This window comes from Capra hircus, chromosome 2 (genome assembly GCF_001704415.2).
Source record: "Capra hircus breed San Clemente chromosome 2, ASM170441v1, whole genome shotgun sequence".
Classification (NCBI taxonomy): Eukaryota; Metazoa; Chordata; class Mammalia; order Artiodactyla; family Bovidae; genus Capra; species Capra hircus.
In genome coordinates this window covers 25,057,781-25,080,461 of record NC_030809.1, presented here as the reverse complement: position 1 = coordinate 25,080,461, position 22,681 = coordinate 25,057,781, and the positions used below count along the sequence as shown (strand labels likewise).

Sequence of the window (22,681 nt, the reverse complement as noted above, 5' to 3'; positions counted from 1 at the left end):
GAATTTTCTAATTATTATTTTAAATTTTATTCCTACCTGATTTCCCTCTAGTCAGATAAGGTACTCTATATATAGACTTCCATTTCTTAAAATTTGTTGAGATTGATTTCCCCCAAATTTATTGTATTTTGTGTAGTTGCTGCATTGGGTGTTTTATGTTAGGTCATGTTTAAAATTATTTTCAAAGTCCTATATCCTCACTGATTATTTTTTCCTGCTTGTTCTCTGAATTGCTGCGAGAGGTGTATAACTCACTATATATTACTCACTATGTTGATTACATAGGTGTATTACTCACTATGGTTGTGAATTTGTCTCTTTCTCCTTTTAGTCTGTCCTTCCACATATTTTGAAATATTGTGAAGCTATATTATTTGGTACATACAGTTTTTAAATTGTTGCCTCTCTGATAGTTCGCCCTTTCACCATTATGAAATGTCCTTTTTGTCTCTAGTAATGTTTCCTGTCCCAAAACCTACTTTATCTAATAGCAACACCAGCTTTGTTTTCATGAGCATTTGCAAAGCATTTTTCATCCTTTCACTTTTTGCCTTTTCTGTATCCTGATATTTGCATTGTGGTTCTTATGAGCAGTATGTAGTTGGGTTTTATATTTTAATTTAGCTTGACAACCTTCCTTTTTAATTGGTATATTTAGTCTATTGTCACTTAGTGTAACCTGATATATTTGGATTTAAATCGACCACATTGTTCTTTGTTAACTTCCTCCCCCTGTTCTTCATCTCTTCTTTTGCTTTCATGTGTATTAATCAAGTATTTTAATTCTCCCTTTACCCTTCCTCTATTAGCTTGTTATGAAGTCTGCATAATTCTTTTAGAGGTTCCCCAAGAGATTATAATATATATCCTTGATTTATAAGCATCAAATGCAATTAGTACCTTTACTTCTTCCTGAGAAGAATGGGTTATTAAATGACATTTAGTTCTACAAATATTTGCTCTCAAGGATTTATTTTTTATTATTGTATACTTAATATAATTTTAAGTTTATCCACATATTTATCCTTTCTGTTGTTCCTCATTCCTTCCTACAGTTTTATTCTGCCATCTGGCATCTCATTCCTTCTGCCTAAAATAACTCTATTTAGCATATATCTTTTAGCATAGTTCTGCTGGTAGTGAGTTCTCTCAGTTTTTGTTTATTCTGGAAATGTCTTCATTTCACTTCCATTTTGCTAGGTCTAGAGTTCTCTGACTCATTTCCTCTAGTGTCCCTGAACTGGAATCTTACCATTTCCACTTGCTTACAGTGTACACTTAAATCAGTGTAGCCATCTTGGTCATATGGCTGTGAGTTTCCGGGTCTCATACCTGCCAAGCAAGAATGATTACTTTCAAAAGTATGGATAATCCATTAGTATAAGCTTTGGGGAGGGCACTTTGTAGACTGTATAACGATCTAAAGTGTACATACATAGCCTTCTAAACTACTTAGCCCATTTCCCAATGCATATAATTACACAGGTGTAAAAGTAAAAATAATAGCAACCATTTATAAAGTACTTATCTGCTAGGCACCATTCTAAGTGCTTTATGTGTATTAACGACCTCATCAGGGTAATTAACAGTGACCCTGTGAGGGTACTGTTATTATTCCAGACTCACAGATTAGGTTAAGAAACCTGACCAAGATTATACAGTTGGTAAGAGATGAACTGAGCCTTCAGACTGAGCAATCTTGAGTTGAGAATCCATGCTTTTAATTACCATTCTATACTGCCCCTCCAGGGTGCTCATTAATGCATTTAGTAGCAAACATGAGAACAGTAAATGTCCATCAATCAGAGGTAGTTAACTAAGGTGTTTCCATAGAGTGGAATGTGATATAGCCATTATAATGTAGTTCTATAGTAATGAAATAATGTGTATGACGTCCAGTCAATGAAAAACAGGTTACAGAACAGCTTGTACAGTATGGGTTCATTAGCTGTAAAATTATGTGTGTGGGAAGGGAAGCTGGTTATGGACAGAAGGCTCAGAAGTGTGTCTTTAATAGTAAACCTGAATAGTTTTTGACAAAAACAATAAAGCTATTTTTTATTTAAGGGACAGAGGTTATATCTTCTTCTATCTGAATATATTTCTTGGAGCATCATAACCAATTGAAAATAAAACATGAGATAACTATTGAATGAATTAATAAAGAAATATTTGAGCTCCATTATTATTTACATAAGAATTTCCTATAAGAGAAGGAAGATTCTAGACTTTGCTGTGATGAATAATAACTCTTCATTGGTTGTATACTTGTATTTCTTATATCTTCCCTGGTACTGTCTTTTTTTCCTTTTTTTAAACAGAACACTTAATGTGGATTTTGGCAATAAAACAAATACATGGATTTCAAAGTGCTTTTGTCTGTGGTTCTTTTATTGTTTGGGAATCAGTTCACAAACCATTGATTTTCAAAATTCCTCTTTGTTGCTATAACCCTGCATCCCAGATCTGATTGAGAAAGGGAACCAAGTTCTCCACAGAATTAATATCCACCCATCTTCTCTGTGATGCTGTTTCACAATAAGAAATTCACCTTGAAGGGTTTAGAGAGATAAGGTGGGCCAAGTTACTTGTAGAGAGAAATAGTAGTATCTACATTGTCATAAAGGGCAGATGGATGGTTCATCCATCACAGCCATGAAACTGCCTAAGAATTCGTCTCATTACCAAAGTATGCCTGGTTAGTGATCAAATGAACACTGATTGGGACACAGCAGACAGATATGTAGAGGAGTGAATTAGCTGCCTTGCATCCTATACTCTGAAAATCAGCTGAAGGTTGAGTACTTAATTTTAATTGCAAAACACAACTGAGGACTGTGTTTGTGTGTATCTGTAGGAACGTTCCTTAAAACATATTCACTGGGGAAAGGAAATAAACTCTTCATGTATCATATTTTTAAATGCATACAGGGCTTCTTGTAAGTGCTGTAGTTTATTTGATTTTTTTCTGACCCTGAAACCTCCATAAAATTATTCCATGTATACAGGTTTATGGCACAGTTTGGATTCCACATCACATCCCTGAGCTCTCACCACATGTGAAAACAAAGGGTCATGCATGTACTGCAATCCTGTGCCTCACTGTGTTTTGGATCTCATTTCTCCACTTTAATAATTACATGGTGTTACCATCTTCACTTCACTCACAATGACTTGGAATTGACCATCCCTGTAATTGAGATTGTCCAGCTTCCTCATAGGAGCTTCCCAGGTGATCCTAGTGGTAAAAACCCGCCTGCCAGTGCAGAAGGCATAGGAGATGTGGGTTCGATCCCTGGGTCAGGAAGATCCCCTGGAGGAGAGCATGGCAACCCACTCCAGTATTCTTGCCTGGAGAATCTCCACAGACAGAGGAGACTGGTGGGCTACAGTCCGGAGGGTCTCAAAGAGTCGGACACTACTGAAATGACTTAGCACGCACACCCTTGGCCTCATCATAAACATTGTGTGGCCACATCGGGCACACCTAGAACAGTCTGCAGAGCAGGACTGCCATTTTTAAATTCTCCAGTAATCTCCAGTTCCTCTTGTGATACACCAACTGCAAAGGATTCCCCCCAGGAAGTTCTGTTTCTACACAAGAAGCCAGGACTCAACTGTTTGAGCCATCATTCCCCGGGGTGAGTGACAAAGAACTGAGGTGGAGTTAATTTTCCTCTAATGTGAGTACTCATGTCACCAAGTCTACGAAGACTTTTAAGATCTTTCTCTGGGACTGCTTTATACTTAAATGTTTCTTCATTGGCACATCGCTCGAAGGCCTTCAAAATTTACTATCACCTTTTAAAAATATTTTATTTATATATTTGTTTGGTTTCCTAGGGTCTTAGTTGTGGCACGCAGGATCTTTGGTTGTGGCGTGTGAGCACTACAGCGCTGGCCCAGTAGTTGCAGCATGTGGGCTCCCTAGTCATGCGACACGCAGGGTCTTATTTCTCCAACTAAGAATCGAACCCACGTCCCTTGCATTGGAAAGTGGATTAGTACTCACTGAAGTACTGTATGAATATATTTTATGGTACTCATATAATTCAGAAGGTTTTTTATTTTTTTTAATGTGTACTTCACGAAAGCACTCAGGGAGCTCCGACTATACCATGTTCAGCTTGAGGAGTCCATATTGGCCTCTGGAATTTAGCAAGGTGAGATAGTCTTCACCATTCCCAGTGTGGTCCCCTAGGCTCGAGCCCCAGCATCTTCTGGGACCTTCTTAGAAATGCAGACCCTGTGGCCCCACCTGGACCTGCTGAATTAGATTCTGCATTTTAACACGTTCCCAGTGGGCTCCAATGCAAGATGGAGTTATAAAAACCCTGAAGCAGTTTTTACACAGCTTTCTAGCCTGTATGGTGACAATGGCAATTACATTTCAACTTGCGTGGGCCTGTTCAACAATCATATTACATCTGAACATGAGTTTCATCTGTTCGCTTGTTGCTCAGAGGCCCCTCTGCCCACCCAGATCTGAGGAAAGTCGTTTAAATGTTTGACAGTGTCTTTTGTGTCTTCTAGCAGATTGCCCTTCCCTATACTTGTCATTCTTGCAGGCTGCTTAGCAGACAATGTTATAACCTGCCTGGGAAGCTTGTTTGATCTGATGTCATAATCCTGTTGACCTGCCAAGCCCTGTGATTCGTTATAGTTAGAACTGTTCATATTAATGTGAAGTACGGGTGGGGAAGCTTGTTTCATGAAGATCTACTGTTTGGACTTGTTAGATTCTGTGAAACCGAGACAAGGAAGTGATTATTTCCTAAATCATACTGTATATGGAGTTTAGAAATATATAGTCTACCTGAATCCTTTCTAGTTGATATTATAAAAAGCATGCAATAATGTCTTCATTATATTACCATGTCAAGAAACGTTAATACCTGCCTTATTTACTTTTTGAGCAAACCAGTGCCATTTAAAGAGAGTATACACAGGAAAACAAGATAAAAAATTCCTACATTGTTACATGGATTATGCATATTCAATCATTCAAGACAATTAGTCATATGAATAAACAATTGAAAAATTATCTACTTGTTAGAATATATCTTTTAAATGGTAAAATCATAATGCTTGTCCAAATATAAAATGAATGTGTCAAAGATTTTATTCAACTGATTAATTAATGAAGAAACCAGTCAAATATAAAGAGGGACTAAATATTTACAGGCAGCTTGATAAATATTACTTTATGATTGCTGGGTTATATACAAAACTGGTACTGCTCTACAGGGCAACAAACTGTTACCTTTGAGGTTAACAGCAATTATTTGTATCTCTAACCACCCCCCGAAATCTATCACTTAGCCTGTTCTTTCACAAACTCTGAGAATTTTAATCAATATTAAAGAGTGGAGTAAACAAAGTATTATTCCTTCTATTATCTTTGAATGGTCTGTGCCCCCAGAAGACACGGAAATGAGGTTTTCTGCCTTACCTTACATACAAATTTTATATAATTTTTCTTACACTTATAGAAAACCATTTTCTGTTAAAAATGTCAACATCATTTCTAATGAAGGATTGCATATGCTCACTTTCCAAGTGGGCATTTATTCTAAAACAGCAGAAGGTGAAAGTTGGCATACTTTTTTCTACATCCTATAATTACTCCTGAACACCAGTAGGTTTTCAGAATAACTGTAGATTTCCATACCTGGTGATCCTGAGTACTCAGCTTGTGCTTGGCTATCTGAGGTGGCTCAGAGAACAGTCATGACAGAGTGCCCACTCAAAGAGGTGTGAATATCAGGAGATACTACTGTTGACGCTCACACCATGTGGCAAGGTAAATCTGGTCCCTGCTTTTGGTTCTCTGTGGACGCTGGCGTGTTTCAGTAGGAAATTAATATTTTTGAAATTAAGCACTCACTCCTTCCCTATACATATGCTAATTACATGACATGTAGGTTTCTCTCTGTAATCGTTTATATTCATATTCATGAACAGTGCTTCCTCCCTGTTGCCGTTTGGCTTCCATCGAATCTCATCTGCATTATTCTCAGAAATTGAATTAATTGTGAGCTAGCATGGAAGAAGAGTATATTAACTAGGAAACATTGATCTATAACTAAAAATTATTTTTTAAAATAATTGACGGGAGTGTGGGTTTTGTTAAAGTTTGTTTTAATGTCAGGGTCTGCTTGCATTCAGAGCATTCACTACATCTACAGAGAAGAGGGTCTTGGCTTTTTACGCTGCTCCTGACTTCAGCTTGCTCTCCAAAGGCAGCCAAGGGCAGAGAGGGCCCTTCACATTCTCAGCAGGGGACCTGGCAGAGGGGAAGATGCCAGAATCATAGCGTTCTCGGCATAAATAGTTCCAAGATCTGAATGCATTCTTTCCTAACAATTGAATGAATGGGTTTGTTCTCCCCTTCTTTCTGGTGAGCTAACCTTGTGTTGTGTTGGTCTGTTCAAGAGCATTCTTCAGTGAAGATATTTGGGGTAGAATATAAATGTGCCCCAGTAAACCACATATGGGAATGTGATCTAGGGTTAGAATTCACAACTGCGGGGAGTTCGCAAGGCCTGCTTGTTGAAATATCTAGAGAAGTTTACCAAAAGGAAGAGTGTTTCTGTTTGGCTCAGAATAAAAACATTGTTTTTTGTGTCTGTGTGAGCACTCACTAAAATTTGTTCTGATGCCTGGGACAGCTCCATTAGGATTCTTTCCTAAACACTTTAGATTGCTGGTCTTTATTATTGTTTTCTGTATGAGGTATAATAAAGCCCAAGCTTTTATCTGTATATTAACTTTTATAACTGAAAATGAGGATAGGTACAAAAATCAAAGGCATTAAGATAGATCTTCCTGTACTTTAACTTTAAAAATGTTAGGTTCATGTAATCATTTATTTTTTCCCCAAATAATTTAAAAGGCTTCATTTGAGCCTTGATGGTAAATTGAATTAAAGATTTATTAAATATCAATGTGATCTTTAGGATAACACTGGCCACACAATTTATATGCCTTTTTTTATGCCTTTATTTTAAAAGTTACCGACATCATAGAAGGATGGTATCTTGATTATCATATAGATTCTTGGGGGCATTTCATCATTTTGGATGATGTAATAATTTATAAGCATCAATTAATTATTTTCATTTTTGTCTATTTTGAAAGCCTGATTTTAACATCCTGACTTTTTGCATTGATTTTATTTTTATCATAATAAAGGTGTTGACTAGAAGACTCAGAAAGCCTGAAGAAGGTAATCATCATCTGTGATATCCAAAGAGAAGACAACTACTCTTAATATATTCATTGGTTTCCTGATATTTTATCCTTCCATGATAATGTAGATTTATCTAAAATTAGGATCATCCTTTATGTAGAGTTTGTATTCTGCTTGATATTCTCACAGATACTTTGAAACTGTTTTTTAAAAAAGGCAGAGGGTGCAGAAATGTATCTTTTCAAATGGAAATATTCCTGCTATGTTATTAAATAAGAAAGCAGTCTTCGATTTTATCTCCTTTTTGGTGTAAACAACATTATACTATGCTTGATTTATGTCTTTCCAGATTCTTTCTTATTACAACATATGCTCCATTCTTTATCATCTTTTTGCTTATTTGTGTTTTCTGATTGTCCTATGGTGGAGCACTGTTAAGTTTTTGGACTTCATCAGTATAGACTGAAATAACAAGAAGCATTCCGATCCAAGAGCCTTTGTGAGCAGCTTTTTCTCGGATCATTTTCTTAGGATAAATTCCTAGGAGTGCCATCACTGGGTCTAAGTGGTGAATATTTTGTGTATTTTGTACTCTTTGCAGTCTAATTGCATTCTTCTTGAAAGTGAGTTTTAAATGTGTTTGCTACAAAGTAAAACACATTTATTCAGCCATTTTTGCCCTCATGTCTTTGCTTTATCAGGCTTTGTTGCATCATTACTTTTCCCATCTTCCATAGAGTTCCTATCTCCTTATAAACCACGCACACTTTTTTCTCTTCCCCTACTTCCAAATCCACATTTTTCTGGACAGCATTATCCCAGTGCTATCCAGTGGCTCCCACTTCTGTGTTCACTGACTCATTGGAAAAGACCGTGATGCTGGGAAAGACTGAAGGCAAAAGGAAAAGGGGGCTGCAGAGGATGCTGTATGGTTAGATAGCACTGCTGACTCAACGAGCATGAATTTGGGCAAACTCCGGGAGACAGTGAATGACAAAGGAGCTTGGGTGCTGCAGTTCATGGGCTCACAAAGAGTAGGACACAACTTAGTGACTGAACAGGAACACCCTATCCTCAGCCTCACCACTCACCTTCGCCATCCCAGAGAACAGTGACCTCTTGTCCCTCTGACCCCACGTACTGTGCCAAACACATGAAGATCACCTCCTCATTGAGAATCTACCAAAATCAAAACATCAGATACTATCCTCAGATGAGGATTTTGTGAGTTTTTTGTTTCTATAAATTTAGTAGCTTGAAAAAATTAGTATAAAAAGTTGTCCTTGAATTTTCAAGCATTATTTTTTAGAAGCTGTTTCAGTTCAATTCAGTCGCTCACTCGTGTCCGACTCTTTGCGAGCCCATGAATCACAGCACATTAGAGCCTCTGTCCAACACCAACTCTTGGAGTTCACTCAACTTGTCCATCGAGTCGGTGATGCCATCGAGCCATCTCATCCTCTGTCATCCCCTTCTCCTCCTGCCCCCAATCCCCCCCAGCATCAGAGTCTTTTCCAATGAGTCAGCTCTTCGCATGAGGTGACCAAAGTATTGGAGTTTCAGCTTCAGCATCAGTCCTTCCAATGAACACCCAGGACTGGTTTCTGTTAGGATGGACTGGTTGGATCTCCTTGCAGTTCAAGGGGCTCTTAACAGTCTTCTCCAACACCACAGTTCAAAAACATCAATTCTTTGGCTCTCAGCTTTCTTCACAGTCCAACTCTCACATCCATACACGACCATTGGAAAAACCATAGCCTTGACTAGACGGACCTTTGTTGGCAAAGTAATATCTCTGCTTTTCAATGTAATATTTAGGTTGGTCATAACTTCCCTTCCAATGAGTAAGAGTCTTTTAATTTCATGGCTGCAGTCACCATCTCCAGTGATTTTGGAGCCCAGAAAAATAAAATCTGACACTGTATCCACTGTTTCCCCATCTATTTCCCATGAAGTGATGGGACCAGATGCCATGATCTTCGTTTTCTGAATGTTGAACTTTAAGCCAACTTTTTCACTCTCTTCTTTCACTTTCATCAAGAGGCTTTTTAGTTCCTCTTTACTTTCTGCCATAAGGGTGGTGTCATCTGCATATCTGAGGTTATTGATATTTCTCCCAGCAATCTTGATTCCAGCTTGTGCTTCTTCCAGCCCAGCATTTTTCATGATGTACTCTGCATATAAGTTAAATAAGCAGGGTGACAATGTACAGCCTTGATGTACTCCTTTTCCTATTTGGAACCAGTCTGTTGTTTCATGTCCACTTCTACCTGTTGCTTCCTGACCTGCATACAGGTTTCTCAAGAGGCAGGTCAGGTGGTCTGGTATTCCCATCTCTTTCAGAATTTTCCACAGTTTATTGTGATCCACACAGTCAAAGGCTTTGGCATAGTCAATAAAGCAGAAGTAGGTGTTTTTCTGGAACTCTGTTGCTTTTCTGATGATCCTGCGGAAACTGTTTAGAAGAAGTTTATTATCAGAAATGTAGAGACCCCAAATGAACGTAGAAAGTTCATTAGAACTGGTTCAAGTATTTTTCTTACAAAAATATCTAAATTGCCTTTATACAGCACCACCTTTTATGGCCCAAAAGGGCTTCTCTGGCAGTGCAGAGGTTAAAGCGTCTGCCTGCAATGTGGGAGATCTGGGTTTGATCCCTGGGTCGGGAAGATCCCCTGGAGAAGGAAATGGCAACCCACTCCAGTATTCTTGCCTGGAGAATTCCATGGACAGAGGAGCGTGGTGGGCTACAGTCCATGGGTCACAGAGTCGGACACGACTGAGCGACTTCACTTTCACTTTATGGCCCCAAACCCAACTATGTGGATAGAAAGAAAGAAGCTCCACAGCAGCAGGCATGTTGGCCAAAATTACTTTCACCTCAAATGCTAGGGCTGTGGACCAAAAATAGTCTCATTTCCTGATACATTGAAGAACAGAGTTGGTTGATGAAAAATATTCCAACCAGATGTCCAGGAATTTGGTAACTGCAGGTACAAAGGAAGGGAGGGAAGGAAGGCAAATTGTCTTCTATGTATTAAAACAGTGAAAGTGTTACTCGGTCATGCTCGATTCTTTGTGACCCCATGGACTATAGCCTGCCAGATCCTCTGTCCATGGGATTCTACAGGCAAGAATACTGGAGTGGGTAGCCATTTCCTTCTCCAGGAGACCTTCCCAGCCTAGGGATCAAACCCAGGTCCCCCACACCGGGGGCAGATTCTTTACCATCTGAGCCACCAGAGAAGCCCATTATATAACAGTGTGGTTTTTTTTTTTTTATTATTATTATGTGTTATTTCTCTTTGGTGATGGGTCTTCGTCGACGCATGTGGGCATTCTCTAGCTGTGACAAGTGGGGGCTACTCTCTAGTTGTGATGCCTGGGCTTTTCACCATGGTCACGTCTCTTGTTGCAGAGCCCTAGGGCTTGGGCTTCAGTCCTTGTGGCATATGAGCTTAGTTGCCATGCAGCATGTGGAATCTTCCCAGACCAGGGATCAAACCCATGTCCCCTGGAATGGCAGGTGGATTCTCAACCACTGAACCACCAAGGGAAGTCCTAATCCTAACAATGGGTTTTAAGTATTATGGATAGTCCATTGAGAGAAAGGCGGTACATTCTCCAGATATCTGTAGTTGAATATCTGTGACATGTTAGGCACTGTGCCGGGAGCTTTGAGGAATAAGGTCAAGTTGCAGGAGAACTTCCTCCTTGCAAATCAGTGTTACAATCAACTCAGGAGAAAGGCATGTGAACAGAGAACTACAGCAAAGGCAATTTAAGAGAGGGGCTTTTTGAGTGCTGTTAAGCAAATGCCTTTACATTCAGTTCAGGGACAGGCTATTTCCAACTGTGGAGGCAGAGGAAGATATTCTGCAAAGGAAGTAGCTTTTGAGCTGAGCCTTAGATGAGCTGATAATATCTTGAGAGATAAAGATGGCTAAAAATGTACATGAAAGGGATGCAGAATTCTGATAAAATTGCGCCAGGCATTTTGGGAAAAGCAAGTAGACCTATCTGACTGGTGTAGAAAGTTCAAACGGAAAAGGAATGAGAGAAAACCCTGATATGATTGGTTAATTAAACCCAGATCATGCAGGACTCAGACTCTCAATTGAGAGGCTGGTATTTCTCAGAGTTGTTTCTGTTTTGACTCACTACGTGAGCATTATGTTGGGATGTAAAAATGCAGACTCCTGGGCCACGCTGCAAGTCAGAATCAGAAGGCAGGCCTCTGAAATCTGCATCTTTAAAATTATCTGAAAATTTGATTTAGTGATTCCAGTGCACACTAAATCCCAGGGGTTCCCTTGTGGCTCAGCTGGTAAAGAATCCGCCTGCAGTGTGGAAGACCTGGGTTCGATCCCTGGGTTGGGAAGATCCCCTGGAGAAGGGAATGGCTACCCACTCCAGTACTCTGGCCTAGAGAATTAAATGGACTGTATAGTCCACGGGGTGACAAAAAGCTGGACACAACTGAGCGACTTTCCCTTTCACTTTTCCAGTGCACACTAACACTAAAACTGGTGAACATTTGCATTGAAATGGCAACCAGGAAAGCAGTCAGTGAATGCTGTGGGCAGGTGAATGGCCAGCAGGCAGGGAAATTCAGCAGTGACAGCAGGTGCAGGAGCTTGTGAATCAAGGAGGAGGGGAGTCTGTGGAAGTGTCTGGTGGCCAGAGGTAGTAACAGAAAGGAGCAGTCATTAGGACTCATGGGGGTGGCACCAGCAGAAATATGTATAATAAATGAATTTCCCTGAACACCTCCAGGGTCAGTCTGAACCTCTAGCCCTCTGCAAAGCTGTGTTTAACCCCACCTCTAACAGAAATGCTTATGCAAAAAAAATGCCTGGACTTTCCCGAGGGCATCTCACATGTGCTCATGAACCCATCTGAGTCCTGAGTGCCACGTTGTCCTGCTGGATGTCATGTGAAGACTGCTTTGCTGGGTCCCTTGCTCTCTGCCCAGGCTGTGACCCATGAGCACCTTGAACTTGCTTACTGCCCTCCAGGCCCAGTAGCTTTCTGATACTGTCCCATCAGCCAGTCTGGGAGATGCCATTGTCGCTGTGAGTTCTGTAGTTCCTGCCCCGCCAGCATCCTTCCCTGCTGATTTGCGTGTCACCAGCATCTCTTTGGCCACCTCACCAGGCCAAACAGATACAGTGGATGATCTGGATGCTCCACTTATGTCCTGCCAGGTGGTATCATAAAGTACGCACATGGGGATGAGGAAGACTGGATTCTTCTCTTTGGCTAGCCCTCTGCCAGAAGGATCTCCAAGCAGTCCTCTTTAGCTCTGTGTTTTGTAGATGGAGGCAAAATGCTCTTTCATCCTCTCTAACTTCTTCAGGGCTCAGACATCAGTTCAGTGGGGCTGCCAGGATACACCCTGAGAGGCAGAACCTCCTATCCCCACTGAGAGAGTAGAGGCTTGTGTTGGGGTATTGAGTTCATTGTGCCTGACCCTCCTCCTCCCCTCAAAATGTATGTTCCTCTAAAACACGAGACACCCTCTGTTCCCAGCAGGTGATGCTTTGGCAGGCCAGCTGCACTCTCCCCCCATCACTATATCTGACCAGTCCCCTGTGGAGGATACCATGAGATCACCTGAGATCCCCACTTCATATGGGGATTGAAAGGCAAATTGTGTTTGGAAGAAAAGAGACAAAAATTATTCCACTTAATTTTTTAATAGAGGCAGTCTGCGCTAGGTCGCTTCAGTCATGTCCGACTCTTCGTGATCCTATGGTCTGCAGTCTGCCAGGCTCCTCTGCCCAAGGGATTTTCCAGGCAAGAATACTGGAGTGGGTTGCCATGCCCTCCTCCAGGGGTCTTCCCCACCCAGAGATCAAACCCGCGTCTCTCATGTCTCCTGTATTGGCAGGCGGGTTCTTTACTGCTAGCACCACCTGGGAAACCCAGAGGCAGTACATTTATATAATTCAAAAGGTACACAGGGCTATCCTGTGAAAAGTCCTCCCACCTCCATCCCCTGCCCTTCAAGTGAACCTATTTGTGTTTGAAGTAAAAATGTACTGTATAGTCTACCAGCTTTTAAAAATGGAAAATGGTAGCATGCTGTACACTCTGTTCTATACCATGCTTTTTACAATTCTATATGAGAGCTTCCTCATTCTTTCTACAGCTGCAGAGTATTTGTTTCTAGGGTTATATTTACCTACAGGTAGAACTTGGCATTTTCCCAGGCTTTTGCTGTTACAGATGATGCTACAATGGACAATTTGTAAAGAGCTCATTATAGACACAGGCAGGTGTATATCTCCATGGTCAAGTCCTAGTGTGAGATGGCAAGTCAGGTTAAGTGAATGTGTAATTTTTAAAAACATATCACGAGGTTCCTCCTCATAAGTGTTGCGCCATTTTACATTCATACAATTAAGAGACAGGAGTCCCTTTGCCCCCACCTACAGTTTCATCAACAGAATGCTGTCAGACTTCTGGATTTTTGTTAATGCAGATGGGTGAGGGGTACCTTATCAGCAGTTTGTGGGGGAGGGGAGAGAGAGCTGGGTTGGGAACCTCTGGATGGCCAGAGCACTGCTTCACACACTGCTTCACACATGGGACACGCAACACTGTTAATGAGCAAAAACAAGCGCCCACCAGCTTTCTTATTTTTGTCTAATTTGTCATTTTTAATTTCATGTGTTAAATGAACAGTAAAATTGATTTTGCCTTGGGTTTATGGTTCTCTGGATATTTTAAAGAATATTTATTTGTTTGACTATGCCTGGTCTTTGTTACAGCATGTAGGATCTAGCTCCCTGACCAGGCTCCCCCCGAACTGGGAGCATGGAGTCTGTCTTAGCCACGGGATCAGCAGGAAGTCCCAGTTCTCTGGATATGAATACCAGGATCGGTTTGAGTAGCCACCATAGCATGGGACAGCTCTGTCACCCCCCAGAGTCCCCCATGCTGTCCCCTTTGCAGTTGCACCCTCCCTCCCCCAGACCCTGGCAACCACTGATCTGTTCCCCAGTCCTGTAGTTCTGTCTTTCAGAGAATGTCATAAAAATAGAACCATACAGTATGTTACCCTTGGAGACTGCTTTTTCCATTCAGCGTGATTTCCTGGAGACTTCATCCAAGCTGTTGCCTGCATTTGTATTTTGTTGCTTTTTATTGCCAAGAAATAGTCCATTGCAAGAACATAGCACAGTTTGTTTACCCCTTGAGTGACATGGAGGTTGTTCCCAGTTTGGGGACATTATTAATAGAATGGCTGTAAACATTTGCATACTGGTTTTTGTGTGAATGTAAATTTTAATTTCTCCTCAGCTTATTTTGATTTTCACTTATGATGATGGGTAAGTTTAGGTATATTTTCATATGTTTATAAGGCATTCATAGTTCCTTTTCTATAAAGTGTTCATTTCCTTTACTTATTTTTCTGTTTGGGTGTTGATGACTTTTAGACAAGTTGGTTAGGGGAGTTGACAGGCATCTGAATGAAATTGCTGTTAGTTTAAAAAGGTAGGACCAAAGTTTGAGAGAAAAATGTCTGAAAACAAAAGATTTTAGAGTTACTGTGGTAGAGAATGGAGAGATGGGGCCATGGATCTACACAAGCTCTAAATGGAGGGGGAAAAAGACAGTCTGAAGACAGAATCTGTGGGAATGCCCTGTTTAGGATCTGAAGGAAGAAACTAAGCAGGAGACCTCTCAGAGGTCAGAGAAAAGCCATGATGGTGCAGGGTAACATTAACAAAAGCTGAATATTGAAGGTCTACTAAGTAAAGGGTGTAAGCCCACAGGGCCCGGTGTTCAGAAAAAGAAAGAACATCTCTTTCCCAGAATCCCAAGCAAAACCCTCCAGTTTTGTCTGATTGGACTGGTGCAGGTCACATGACCATCCCTGGACCAATCGGGATAACCAGGAGATACAAAAGACAACACCCATGCGTAATCATAGCACAGGGGATGGCCATGGGGACCGTGATCATGAAGACCACGCAGCCTGAGGGGTCACTGAGGAGAAGGATGGCAGAAGTAACAGCAGGTGAAGCTCAGGGGTCACATGGAGGACATGCAGAGTACAAGGCTTCCTCTGAGAAGGCAAGTGGCCTCCCCATCCCCATACTCTTGCCCTGCTTGTATTCCTTCTCACCACTGCGGTCATAAAATCTTGGCTTGTTGGTACCCAGTGAGAGCTATGTCAATGGCTTCATGTTGTTCCCTCGATGTAAGCTTTACAAAGTGGATTGGATTTTAGGACCCTGTGGACTTCCTGCCTGTGTCGACCCTTTACTCTTCAGCGCCCTAAAACCATCACAATCCACAAGCTGACCACTTTTCCTCTTCAACAATGGCAATCCTCTGTCTCTTCTCTAGACTGTAAGCTGCCCATAGTCATGGATTGTGATGATTTAGCTCAGACTGGATCCTCTAGCAATGTGGCGCACAGCAGGGGCTCACACATGTGGACATTGGAAGGATGAATGGGTACCCTCTAATCTGAAAAATGCTCTAGCCTCAGTGTTTACTTCTAAGGTCTGATTCTCACTCATTGTTTACCTGAATCAGATGTCATTTTATTAGAAACTAAACAAAAGCAATAATGAATGAAGAATTGGGGGGGGGGGAAGACCAACTCTTTAGAATTCTGTTTTATATTTATGGGGAAAAAAAGAGTGGGAGGGCAACATGCCAAAATATAGACACAGTTGACAGTAGGTAGCGGAAATAAGGATCTGTTTTTTCTTATACTTTTTGGTGCTTCCCAGATTTTCTACAATGCATATGTTTTACTTTTTGTTTTCCAGATTTTCCAATGCATTGAAGAAAGTGTTTCAATTTTTCAATTATAAAATTTCAAAATAACCCACATGAAACTGTAACAAAACCATAGCAAGCTTCTCATTCTCTGACTTAAATGTATTAACCAACTGGTTATGTTGAGACTTCACCTAATGAATTTTGCTGTGAAAACACTAAGGAAGAAGAAAATGGAAGACATTAAGGAGTTAAAAATATTTTAAACATGCCTTTAAGGAAGGAGGCAAAGGAGGGAAGGGGAGAAAGAGAAAAAACAGGGAAAGAAGGAGAGAGGGACATGGGAACAAAGAAAGAAAACCAGAGTCTAAAGTGTCCTGAAGAAGGATTGATTAAGCATCGTGCATGCACCCAGTGAAATACGTACATTCTCTGAAGCTCTGTCTCTGAAGACAGTGGTAGTGCCCAGATGGGCACGGTGGAACTTCGATACCACCACATCTAAAATATCTTCCCAGACCACCCCAAATAAATGCACTCCGTAAGTAATGATGGTGCGCTTGCTTTTAACATGGCTCCCACAGAGAGTGACTTCCTCCACCCTCTGCCTGCCAAGAAAGGATGTCACCATCTTTATGAAGATTATGACAATCCTTATGACTTAAGGTGTAGGTGTTCTGGTTGCTCAGGGGTGTCCAACTCTTCGTGACCCCTGTGGACTGTAGCCCATCAGGCTCCTCTGTCCATAGAATTCTCCAGGCAAGAATACTGGAGTGGGTTGCTATTCACTTCTCCAGGGGATCTTCCCAACCCAGCGAGCGAAGCCGTGTCTCCTGTACTGCAGGCAGATTCTCTACCATCTGAACCACCAGAGAAGCCCTGTGACACAATATTAAATAAAAAATAATAGATTGAAGGGAATTCCTTGGTGGTCCAGTGGTTAGGACTCAGTGCTTTCACTGCAGTTGCCTGGGTTCAGTCCCTGGTTGGGGAACTGAGATCCTGCAAACCACATAGTATATGGCCAAAAAGCAAATTTTTTAAAAGTGTAGAATGAAAAAAAAAATAATAGGTTGAAGAAAGTGTGGTTATAGCCATGCATTAAGAAAATAAACATAAAATTTATTCTAAAAGATGGAAAAACTGGAAGACATATCATGAATAGCAATACAATCATGAATAATAGCATGATTGTGTTTTTCCTACTTTTAAAATGTTTAGAACCATACATTTTAAAAAATATATGTATTATAAGGGACTTCCCTGGTAGCTCAGTGGAAGACTTCACCTTCCAGTGCCAGGGGTGTGGGTTTGATCCCTTGCTCAGAGAGGTAAGATCCCATATGCCTTGAGGCCAAAAAACCAAAATATAAAATAGAAACAATATTGTAGCACATTTAGGAAAGACTTAAAAAAATGGTCCACATCAAAAAAAAAAGTCTTAAACAAATAGTATTATAAAAATAAATGTAAAAATTGTGTTTTAAACATCAAATCAGTTTTACTTGACTTGAAATGAATACAGGAAGAGCTCTCACCATTCTTTGCTCTCCTTCCCGCAGGATGTGCTGGGCGGCATCCTGATCACCGCCATCCTCATTGTCCTCACTTACCCTGCCTGGACCCTTATCGATCGCCTGGACTCGGCCAGTCCCCTCTTCCCCGTGTGTGTTCTAGTGGTGCCGTTCTTCCTGTGTTACAACTACCCCGTGTCCGATTACTACAGCCCGACCAGAGCGGACACCACCACCATCATGGCTGCTGGGGCTGGGGTGACCATAGGGTTCTGGATCAATCATTTTTTCCAGCTCGTGTCTGAGCCCACGGAATCTCTCCCTGTTATTCAGAACATCCCACCGCTCACCACTGACCTGTTAGTTTTGGGTCTGGCCAAATTCACTGTGGGAATTGTGCTGATCCTCCTGGTCCGTCAGCTTGTACAAAAGCTCTCACTGCAAGTGTTGTACTCCTGGTTCAAGGTGGTCACCAGAAACAAGGAGGCCAGGCGGAGACTGGAGATCGAAGTGCCTTACAAGTTTGTCACCTACACGTCTGTCGGCATCTGCGCTACCACCTTTGTGCCAATGCTCCACAGGTTTCTGGGATTACTCTGAGCCTCAAACAGTCACTGGATGAGACATCCAAAAGTTGAGTGGGGAAGTCTTGATGACACATTTTTCTTAAAAAAAAAAAAAACAACTGTCCTTAAGTCACATGTCTATTTTGCTAATATCTAAGATAAATGTTGCTGCTGTATGGCGTGAAAAGTTGTCTTGCAGGAACCACTTGCCTGTAAGGGTCATGTCATGGATGAAGCCAGGCTAAACCCACAGTTGACCTCTTTTGGGGTCCCCCACCCTGTTACATGGACTTTGGGCCAGCCCTGGGCTGGCAGGAATTGCAGCCTGGCTTAGGAGTGGCCACAAACACCCTGGGTTCTGGAGAGCATGACCCAGAAAGCTGGACATCGGGTTTTCTTTTCAATTATGACCCTGCCCATCGTCGAGTCTCAGTGTTGGTCCGAGAGAAAGGGTGACGTTCCTTGGATGGGGTGACTTTCTGTCGTTATGATCACATGAGACTGTGCCAGCTCACAGGGAAAGAGTGCTGTAAACCTCCCCGGGAAGTGTGAAAGGCGGGGCAAAGCCCTGAGGTCCTAGGCAAGAAACTGCTTTCCCTATGTGTCCTGGTCTCTGTCAGGTGCGCATTGGACGGCGGGGCATCTACTCCTCCTTGTCTGTACACTTTGCAGGATTTGGGTACCATTTATTTCTATCCTCTTCTGAACCATGAACCCAACTGGCTGCTCCCAACTCACTTCATCCGGGTTCCTCTGGGTGTGCGGCTCTCTCCTGCATCAGAGTGACTTGGGACTAGCCCTCTGCCCTTCTTCAGCTTTTTTCGCTTTCTTACAAACTGGGAAGGCACTGTTGTGGGCCTGTTAAAGTGGATCAGTAGAAGAATAGGTGAATGTAATCCTTCTTGGGGCCCTAGACCTCCCTCCTGGCCACTGTTTCTTCATTACTACTACTACTACTAAGTCGCTTCAGTCGTGTCCGACTCTGTGCGACCCCATAGACGGCAGCCCACCAGGCTCCCCCGTCCCTGGGATTCTCCAGGCAAGAACACTGGAGTGGGTTGCCATTTCCTTCTCCATTACTTTTCCTAAATCCATTTTCTCATCTGCTAAATAGAATCAAGGGCCCCCCTTCCATGCCCCCCCCCCCCACCTCATATCTTTTGGCAATTTTAAGGGTAATTAATGTCAGCCTCTCTTTGGAACAAGCATCCTTTAGACCCCAGGCAAGTCCTTATTAGACTTAGGAAGGTGATCATTAGGCAAACACCCTCCTGCAGGGGCTCCTTGAGGAGGAGGAACAAGAATGAAGAGGAACAGCTGAACAGCTGTCAACAGTGTTCTTAAAAGTGAGTGTCAATGGGCAGTTAACAAAGTGTCCTGTGGTGGAGCTCCTGAGCTGCTGAAGCCAATGCTTTATAACTTCCTGCGTCCTCACCACTCACACACTTTGAGTGAAATCTGCCGGTCTGGTCAGTTAGGTTCTTACCTCCTCATCCAGCGTGAAAACTGAACACCCGTTTGTCCTGATTTCAAAGATGCACCCTGGCCTTTTGGTTGCGATCATCTCTGATGTTTGACTTCATGCTTCTGACATTTTTCACAGTTAGAAGGCAGGGGTCAAAATGACTTGCCGTTTCCCTGTTTTTACATCATCCTCTGACCAGCATCTGTGGCACTCTGGTAGGGGGATGCCCCAGGTCACAGGCACCCCCACCCGAGACCACCCCACATTGCAGTGCACGCGGCACTCTCTATACCCCCGTCCCCGTGGGCTGCCAGACCTGAGATCACAGCCCTGGGTAATATTTAGACAAAATGATTTTAGTTGATTTCTCTGAAGCCAACGGGCAAAAGGATCAGCTTTTTCCACTTGTATCCTTGAGAAGGGTGGTAATTATTGTCATAGCAGTGGGTGTGAGCAATTCATTTGTGTGTATATATAAATCTTACTGCCATCTCTTTAGTTTTAAGCCCAACAACAGAACTGCAGTCGGCTGTATTGATGTATTCAAGGCTGTTATTTATACAATTTGGATTGAGGATGAAGATGGTAGCCATAGCTCAGTAAAGAAAGACTCACAGATTGGTCACTGTTTTGGTCACTTGTTACATCAACCAAAGAATAAAAAGTGCATATTGGTGAGGCCAAGCTTAGTTTTTGAGCATGATGGCTCTATGGCCTAGAATCAGGCAGAAACTGTTTAGAAAAACCATTTTAATGGCTTCAAACTGCAACACACACACACAGCCCTCCTCATTCACTTTACCCAGCCCTTCACACAAACACACACAAACCCCACCCCCACCCCCCAAGACTACACCTTCCATCTCTGATCTTTGGATTTTCTCTCTGGGGGTAGACTGCCCCCTGCTGGCATAGCCCTGTCTTGGTCCAGAGCCTCTGCTGGGCAGAAGTCTTAAGAGATTAAGTTTCAAAATCCGGCTCATCTTGATGTGTCCAGTCTAAGCTTAGAAGCTGTGGTCTGGCCAGCCCTGCATTTGGACGTGATGACGCTCGGCATCATCAGCCCCTCCGGGTAGAATGGCATGTGCTTTTCCTGACTGCCCTCCTGCCCCCAACCCACAAGCACTCTGGACCACGGCATTTCCTCTTGTGAGTGTCATTCTAAACAGCCATCATTCCAGACCAGTTTTGCCCAGACTCCTGCCAAACCAGATCATGCAGTAGAAAAAACCACAGAGGAGACCATGAACAAAAACCCTCAACGACTGAAATCACCCCTCAACATGCCTGCAGATCACACTATAACAGAATTTTCTTGCCCAAATAGGCAACTCACGCTTCCCAAGTGTAACCAAAGCATGTGGTGTTTCAGGGCCATATGCTCTGGTTTTCTATTTTGGAAACCTTCAGCTGTCTTACTTATGTACTGTATGTAAATTTATTCTTTTAAAAATCATTTTTGTTTGATTATGATTTATTAAATGCTTTAAAAGCCAGTGTTCTGCTTCCTTGCAATTTTTTCCCCCCTAGATCCTCAGGGTTTATGGGACCTGAGTTGAAAAGAGGCGACAAAAATAAACAGCAGCTATACAGTTCTCTGGGGCTTCCCAGGTGGTTCACTGGTACAGAATCTGCCTGCCAACACAGGAAATGTGGGTTCGATCCCTGGGTCAGGAAGATCCCCTAGAGAATGAGATGGCAACCCACTCCAGTATTCTTGCCTGGAGAATCCCATGGACGGAGGAGCCTGGTGGGCTACAGTCCTTGGAGTTGCAAAATGAGTAAACTACAGTAGATACAGTTCTCTAGCGCCGTCATGATCCAGCCACATGCAGATTGGTGAGCACCCCGGCAGCCACAGGTATGATGAAAAGAAAGGAAGTAGTATGATTGCATGACTACCCTCCTTCAGCTCCTCGATACTGAAGAGCATCCTCTTACCATATTCGGAGATAAATGTCACTATATATTGGATAAGCAAAATGCTCTCTTTTTAAAAATTTATTTATGGCTGCGCTGGTCTTTGTTGCTGCATTTGGGCTTTCTCCAGTTGCAGAGTGGGGGCTACTCTCCAGTTGTGTTCGGACTTCTCATGGTGGCTTCTTCTGCTGCATAGCACAGGCTCAGTAGCTGTGATGCCTGTGCTTGGTTGCCTCTCGGAATGTGGGATCCTCCCAGACCAGGGATCAAACCCATGTCCCCTGTGTTGGCAGGCAGACTCTTAACCACTGGACCACTAGGGAAACCCAAACAAAACGTTTTCACAGGTGACTGCACTGTCTGCTGAATGAAATGGACATGACCCCACTTTACAGTCACATCATTGCAATGATATGCTCTCCCCTTAAGCATCCCTTGCTTTTTGAAATGGTATTGAAAGCTGACACTCTTATTTGCAAGGCTAAGTTAGGATCCTGTTTGTACTTTGAACACTGTGTTACTTCATAATACCTAATTTGCTGCCTCCCATGGGCATGTGAGGCTAGATGAGACCTCGTATGCCAAATGGAGGTCTCTGCAGAGAGAAGACTCAGGCTCAGAAATTACAAACCAAGATCCAAAGTTGTTAAGGCTGTAGGGTAAAAATAAGCTCCCAGTGGGAATTGAGTTCTGCAACTCAAGAGAGGCTCATAGGAGAGGTAATGTGTGAGCCAGGCTTAAAGAACAGATGGAGTTTGCATGGAGACTTGATGCAAAGTAGGTACAAGATGATGCTCTATGGTGAGGGCACAGCTTGCGAGAGACACTTCCACAACACCTCCAGCTCTTACAAGGAAGAGCCAGACCACACCCGTGGTGGTGTGCATGTGTGTGGGAGTTAACAGTGAGCAAGAGGCTTTGATGGGGCAGAACCTGATCACGAGAACAGGAGGGGAGCCTAAGAAGCTCCTTAATTCTTTTCCTTGCCTCCACATGGTATAATCCAGAGGAGGTGACATCTACAGGTGATTTCAGTCTCTTCACTCAAATATTCACTTTTGGGTGCCTTTCCCTCTGCTGTCAATGAACCTCTAGCTCCCACATCCTTTGTTCATCTCTCGGCAGTTATGACAGCAGCAAGGGACTCAATCTGTGTCCTTGGTGTCCACGCCTCCCTCCCGCCTGTCTTTGCTCAGTTCCTTGAGCTAAGTCCCATGAAACTTTTTTTAAAAATATTTTGCCATGATCCTGTCTCTTTGAGGGACCTGTAAATACTCCATGT

The 22,681-nt window shown here is 42.5% G+C and overlaps 1 protein-coding gene across 1 annotated transcript in view; it reads left to right on the top strand.

Annotated features, from left to right (window-relative positions):
- SGPP2 (sphingosine-1-phosphate phosphatase 2) overlaps positions 1-20,975 on the top strand; it is a 155,099-nt gene extending 134,124 nt beyond the window's left edge. Inside the window, exon 5 of the mRNA XM_018058914.1 lies at positions 17,497-20,975. Within this exon, the coding sequence (XP_017914403.1) occupies positions 17,497-18,048 (552 nt within the window). The 3' untranslated portion in view covers positions 18,049-20,975. The remainder of the gene's footprint in view (positions 1-17,496) is intronic.